This window comes from Salvia miltiorrhiza, chromosome 1, assembly GCF_028751815.1.
Source record: "Salvia miltiorrhiza cultivar Shanhuang (shh) chromosome 1, IMPLAD_Smil_shh, whole genome shotgun sequence".
Taxonomy (NCBI): Eukaryota; Viridiplantae; Streptophyta; class Magnoliopsida; order Lamiales; family Lamiaceae; genus Salvia; species Salvia miltiorrhiza.
The window spans coordinates 50,031,231-50,038,526 of NC_080387.1; the positions used below are offsets into that span (position 1 = coordinate 50,031,231).

General features: G+C 32.0%; 1 protein-coding gene across 1 annotated transcript; it reads right to left on the reverse strand.

The window, feature by feature from the left end:
• Positions 1 to 560: 560 nt before the first annotated feature.
• On the reverse strand, positions 561 to 2,416 carry LOC130990145 (cytochrome P450 71D10-like). Its single transcript, XM_057914352.1, has 2 exons — positions 1,473 to 2,416; positions 561 to 1,324 (listed from the first exon to the last, which is right to left on the reverse strand). Exons 1-2 carry the CDS (start codon positions 2,352 to 2,354, stop codon positions 698 to 700), a joined length of 1,509 nt encoding a protein of 502 aa, XP_057770335.1. The 5' UTR covers positions 2,355 to 2,416; the 3' UTR covers positions 561 to 697.
• Between the last annotated feature and the right edge of the window lie 4,880 nt (positions 2,417 to 7,296).

Here is a 7,296-nt window from a genome sequence, read left to right on the forward strand (position 1 = left end):
TAAATTATTGAAGTGGATGTATTTTGGTGCTTGAAAAGACATAAAAATGAGCCACATGTCATGTGTGTATCTTTCATGCACGCGAAATCGTGGGTTTGTATTGGACTTATTTTTGTTAATTTTGATGGTGCATGGTTAGGTTTGGGTTCCACCAAAAGTTTCGATCAATTTCATTAGTTGAATTTTTTGCCTCAGTATCTCGATCAGTGGATTTAATCTGATCGAGATATTTAGATACGATATATTTTTATCATATTTATTTATTTAACATATAATTTATATTATATATGTGTGTGTATTGAATCATAATGCTTATATTTATTTATTTAAAAAATTTGTCGTTTAATTTCGATATCCTTCGTGCATTGCACGATTGGGCGTATACTAGTTATGCTGAATACTGTAGTCTAATCTCTGAAATTCTTTAACATACACAATAGTTCGGTAAAAATATCGTAGTCTACAGACTATGAGTTTTTTCAATAACCGTAATGATAGGGGTGTAGAGAATCTCTCACAAGTAACAATGGTTTAGTTATAAGCCATAAGTAAAGCCTGAATAGAGGAAATGGATTATTTATATATCAAAAGAAGCATTTAATTTGAGCGATAAATTAGGCTGACGATCGAGAACACATATGATTACATGATCAAATTTAAAAACTGTATCACCCAAAGTAAACACTCCCTAAATCAGTCAAGCAGGCGCATGCAAAGGTCGCTTAACAATGGGAATCAAACACAAAGGCTGTTTCCTATTAACAGTGGCACCAAAGGCCTCTGTCATATCCAATTCTTTTCCTTTGATCCCATTTGGCATTTTCCAATCGAAATGATAGAGAAGCATAGCAAGCGGAAGCTCAACGTTGGCCAGCCCGAACTGCATGCCAGGACAGATTCTCCTTCCCGCGCCGAAGGGTATGTATTCTAAATTGCTCCCTTGGAAATCATAGGAGCTCTCCTCGAATCTCTCCGGTATAAACTTGTCTGCATCTTTCCAATACTTGGGGTCTCTTCCCAGAGCAGACCCGAGCACGATAACTCTGCTTCCTGCTGGGATTTCGTATCCATTGATTTCACATCTTTGGGAACTCATTCTAGGCAGTAAAAGCGGCAACGCCGGGTGCAATCTCAGAGTCTCTTTCATGATTAATTTGAGGTATTTTAGGTCATTGAACTTGTCTTCGTCTACGTATCCCTTGTCGTCGAAAACCTTTCTTACTTCTTCTTGAGCCTTGTTGAGTTTGCTAGGGTTTCTTATCAGCTCTGACATTGCCCATTCTATGGTTGTGGCTGACGTGTCAGTTCCACCAAAGAACATATCCTGAAATGGAAAGGGTGCGGTATTATTTTGGTGTAGTATTTCTATAAATGTCACGTAAAATAAAAATTAATTACTAGCTAACATTAACTGAGACTGATGCCTTATAGCACAACGATTGGATCTGTTGGTAAGAAAGAAAATCACATACCAACACAACTGCTTTGATGTTGTCAGTAGTTAGACCCCCATCTTCTTCAAACTTGAGGAGAACATCTATAAAATCTTCAAACTTTGGATCATCGTCGTTGGCTGCTGCTCTGTGCTGCTCGATGATGCCATGGAGCAACTTGTCTAATTTGCGATGCAAGCGTCGGACCTTGAATTCGGCTCCGGTGATCAACGACAGTAATCTGATGGAAGGATAGAAATCGGCCAACATTAATCCTGTCGCTAACTTTAAGGATTCAATGATTAGTGAAACCACCATCTCACGCTCTTCGGTTTTAGCGTTGAGCGCCGCTCTCGTAATAACATCGTACGACGACAAGTAAAGCTTATGTGACAGGTTGGCCGGCGATTCGTGGCGTGAAGCTATCCATTGGCACAAATTCATGCTCTCCTCCTCCCTTATGCGGCGGAAGGACTGCACGCGGCGCGCGCTCAGGAGCTCCAGCGTGCAGATCTTCCGCAGCTGGCGCCAGTAGTCGCCGTAGGGGGAGAAGCCGATGTTGGAGGAACTGTAGGCTATCGTCTCCGTCGCCAGCCACGTGGGCCGGTTGGCGAAGTTGATGTCCTGAGTTTTCAGCACTAGGTTTGCGAGGTCGACGGAGGACACGATGAGGAAGTGGAGTTCGCCTAGCTGCATATGCATCAACGGCCCGTATTTGGCGGCGAGATCTCTAAATATGTGGTGGGGTGCGGTGGCGCGTAGCATCAGATGCAGATTTCCGATGAGAGGGAGTGTTTTGGGACCTGGGATGTGTGAGTAATTGTTTGCGGATAATGAAATTCGTCGCGATTTGAGAAACAAGAAGAGAAAGAGTAGAAACGAAAGAAGGGCTATGAGTGTTGATGGGATGCTAAACTCCATGGTTTAATGTATGATTTCTCTTGTATTGGAGTATCTATATATTGAGATATTCTTAGTGAGTTAATGGGATAAATAATGTGATAAATTGGATATGAATAGTGATGAATAAAAAATAAATAAAAAACCACCCTTTATGAGATTCAAACAAAGGACCACATGAATTCATTCAATAAAATGGTGTGAATTGTTCCTAGTAAAAATATTTTAAAATTAGTTTTTATTTTAACCTAATACTACCAACTTTAAATAATAAAAAATAATTATATATCCTAATCAGACAGAATTAATAAACTCTAGGCAATACTTAAAAAAATTAAATTATTGCATAAAAAATTTTAATTGAAGAAAAAAAAGATGAAAGATAATTAAACCTATAAAGTACGGTTGAGAATTTTTGTTTTTATTTGGACCTTTGATGGTGCCGGATTCAACTTCTAAATTGGACATAGACAAAAGAAAAATTCGTATCAACGATCTCGAGATTATTATTAATTAAGTGATGATAGAGCTATAATACCTTATTTTGGAGGATTAGTTTGATAGATAAAAATAGAGGCTAATTCTTTATTTATTTTGATGGATTGAAACTTTGAGATATCCCAAAGATATTGATTATTCTTATCATTTAAGCTAGTTTTGCCTTGATTCTTATCCCATTGAATGGGGGAGATTAGAATAATTTTACATTTGAGGATACAAATACTCAATCATACATCTTATCAATTATACAAAATAAACTGCCGTTAACAATTTCAAGTTATTTTATGAAATAAACGAAATTTGCGTCACTTTTCGGAATCAGTCATAGAATGATGCGCTTTACGTGGATATTATAATAATTATGACAAACATCACTACAAAAAAATATGTTCAAGTTGTCTATAATGTCTTTATATTTAAAAGTAAGAGTTAAAATATAGCTATTTTATCTCCTCCGATGACATATCCTCCATCTCTTTATCCCTTTCTCCCACATCTAAAATATAGAAATGAGGAAATATAATGGAACATTTAGAACTAAAATTAAAAATAGAATTATTTATAAATCAACTTAATGAATAAAACACGCAACTACAAATAAAAACCTTTCTTATTAATTAATAACTAAAAACTAATCTGCATCATTGATCTTTGTATGATCTACAAATAAGACTATTGCAAATTTAAAATAATTCATTTTGAGAATGTGAGAAATAAAAGGGTGGGAAATAAAATATACAAGCAATATCTTCAGGGGCGGTTTACTTACCTTAAATAAAAATAATACTACAAGTTAATCTTCTAAACATTTAATGAACTGAATAATTTTGAGCTAGTATTTTTTGTATAATCCTTCAAATTCTAAGTTTTTGTTTGAAAAAAAAACAATTAATATATAATTGCTGCTGATTTTGTGTGATTGGAAACATTAATATATAATACACAAAAAATAACCTTACTAAGGGTAAAATAGGCAATTTGTGACCAATGCTTTTTTTCCATTAGTATAGATAAACGAAATATGCCTCACTTTTCGGAATCAGTCATTGAACGATGCCTTTCAATGTGGATAACATAATAGTTATGACAAAAATTAATGTATAATAAATTATATATGTTCAAGCGTTTCAAAAAATAAAAAAATGTTCAATTAAGTTGCCTATGATGTCTTTAGATTTAAAATTTATTGTAGTTGACTTATACTTGATAACTCATTTCGCTAACAAACGTTGTTGAGCTTCAACACAAGACTGGGCAACAGCTGCTCTATCAAATGTTTGAACCAGACCATGGGCCCAACACATAGTATCTCAGCCCACTTCCATTTTCAAAACCCAACAATTAGAGAATCACAAAATAAACATGCCTATAATTTACTTCATAATTTGGCACAAAACATGAAAGCAAAATTTACTTTTTCTTTCAAATCTTAAGGCTCTAATTCATTGTTTTAACAACAGGCGCAATTACGAACTCTCTCAAATCTAACAATATAAAAATTAAGCATGACCAATATATATTAGATTCCCCTCGCAACAATTTTTTTTCTTTGAAAAGATGATCAATAATAGTTCCTTATTCCTCCCCTGTGATGACGTCTAACCAATTGAGCTACGCTTTTATACAATTTAAAACTAAGTAAAAAGTTGGACATTACATAAGGTTATGATTTGTAGGAAATTTAAAATAGTACGACCCAACCACTTCAATTTTAAATTTGGAATATCGATTATTCCCTTTGTCCCATTATTAATTAGTTGTCGAGTTTCCATTGTACACTATCTCGCCACTGTGTACCATCTCATTATAAGTGATCTATTTTGTAATGAAAAAATTAATCCTTTAAAAGATGTAGACTCTACTACTTTTAACCAATTTGTATTTATATTTTCATTTATTTTATTGTTCAAAATTAAATAGTGAGCAATTAATAATGGGATGGAAGGAGTACAACTTTTTTATGAAGCAATTTTAATCTAGAGTCATGATATAATATGTATGCAATATTTTCCCTTAAATGTTTTCGATTTTGGAGTTTATTGATTCATTTTGCTGTTCTTTCTTTTGTTTATTAATTTCCTGCATATATGTGATTAATATATATGGTAAACTGTGTGGTTGAAAGTAGTGCAATTAAATTTAATAATGCCGGAAAAAAGCATCTTCAATCTTGATTCGCGTGACATATATTTTGAACAGCTAACAGAGATTCAACGCTATTCTTAATGTTATATCTATCTAATATAATTACTTACACAATCAATGCAAAAGAAAGGCAGATGGCATCTATACATATATAAAAGCTGGTCCATCTAGCAAAAAAAATTCCCGCTCTTTTACTCAATCTATTTTTGGAAAGTTGATTTATATTTAGAAAGTTCACTAATTCATAGGATGATATATATAAGTTGCGGGGCCCACTTGCTACAATCTATACAGTGCTCTTTTATATCATGCAATTTATAGTTTTGTGAAAAATATCCTTTATTTTTGTAAATTTATATTTTTTTAGATAAATTTATATAAATATCCAATATTTAAAATTTAAAGTCACCAATATTTTTCAGTGTGAATTTATATAAATTTTGAAATATATATATATATATATTTCATATTAATTCTTACTGATTTATACGCTAAACAAAGGGATTGGTATGCATGATCAATGGAATTTTTTGTATGAACTTCACAGCTAAACAGACGATGAAGAAGCCTTATTTCAAGGTATACATGGCGTCAAATTTGTGGGAGAGAGAGAGATAGAGAGGGTGATAGAGTGAAATGTGTAATTTGACAACATTTCTTATATATCTCCAAAAATGCAGCAAATTTTTATTATATCAAACCAAAATCAACTCCATTGTCAAAGCATCTCATTTAATATAATATATTAATATTAAATATATAAGTTTCATATATATCTCCCATGAAATGTGCATCCCCATGCAGAGACGGATCTACGTTCCCCGGCACGGGGGCACGTGCCCCCACAATATTTTTAGTTAAATTTAATATTATATATATATATATATATATATATAATTGATTAAAATATATAACAAAGAAGTAAAGTTTTAAATCTTCAATCTCCAATAAATATATACTTAGTTTCAAAGGGTATTTTCTGCAATGAATTTCATAAAGAATCGTCTACGCAGTCAGATAAGAGATAAATGGATAATTGATAGTGTGATTATATATATTGAGAAAAAAAAATTGATTGTTGATCATGAAAATATTTAAGGCAATGAAACTCGTATTTTTAATTTTAATAGACTTTAATTATTATGTAGTATAATTTTTTTAACGTATTTTATATTTATAGCATGCTTATATTTTGTGCCCCCATAATAAAAAAAAAATTCAGGATCCGTCCCTGTCCCCATGGCCTATATAAACTAACTTTTCGTGTTAAAATTTTACTTACACTCCCTTCTCATTTTGATATTCATCATTTCTCTAATCACAAGCATGTCGACCATGTGGTCTTTAGTAAAAAACTTGTAACCAAATAATGTCAGATCTACAATTAAAATGAGACTTGTGCGTGCATACAACCGCTCATCTCAAAGCACCAACAATGTTATCAGCTATGAGTGTATTTTTCATGATCGTGGGGTAAAAATTCTCTATTTACTAAACTTTTACGTATTTAAGCATTTTTGCAACATTATTATGTTTTTCTAATTTATTTGTTTTTTTAATATAGGGTGACCGCATCCATGCTACACTTGATCGCACGTTGATCCCCAAGTTCAAACATATCTTGAAAGAAGACAGTGTTTATGCCATAAAATTTTTTTTGGTGATGCATGATTCTAACAAAAAGTATAGAACAACGACAAATGTCTATTATATTAAATTTATTAATAGTAGTCATATAGTTGAAATTTATGAAGAAGGTTTTCCACGCCAACTATTTAACTTTAAAAGTTTTGAAGAAGTGGCCTCCATTGCAATGACAATATGTTATTTGGTAATGTGCTTATTTCATTATTTCCTTATACATGCATATTCAATTGATAATCTCAAAATTCATATTTTTATAAACTCAACATTTTGATATATCTACATTATTGGTATGCATTTATATATGTAGATGTAATTGGTGTGGTTTATCACAAAGTAGTCAAAACTGTACTTTGCAATGATGGAAGACAAGTTGAAGGGGTCTGAAATCTTGATATGTAATGAAGACAAAGTAGAATGTTCGTCTACTACAAATGTTGTATATAAGGAAATTTTCCAATAATAATAAGATGAGAAGTTTCCAATTGTCTTTTCATGTATTATTATTTTTACATTGATTTTTATGTAATTAAAAATGATAGTATTAAATATATTTTAGTAGTAATATAATTGGTATAACAATTGTATAATAAAATATTTTTAAAACTCATTTATTTTAGAGATTATACAAAAATGTCTTCGAGAATGTTACAATAAAACTTTAACAACATAT

Excerpts from the sequence above, each read along its gene's own strand:
- LOC130990145 (XM_057914352.1), bottom strand. The coding sequence starts at position 2,354 with ATGGAGTTTAGCATCCCATCAACACTCATAGCCCTTCTTTCGTTTCTA. Across the intron at positions 1,325-1,472 it reads ACATCAAAGCAGTTGTGTTG|GATATGTTCTTTGGTGGAAC; the intron begins GTATGTGATTTT and ends TTTCCATTTCAG.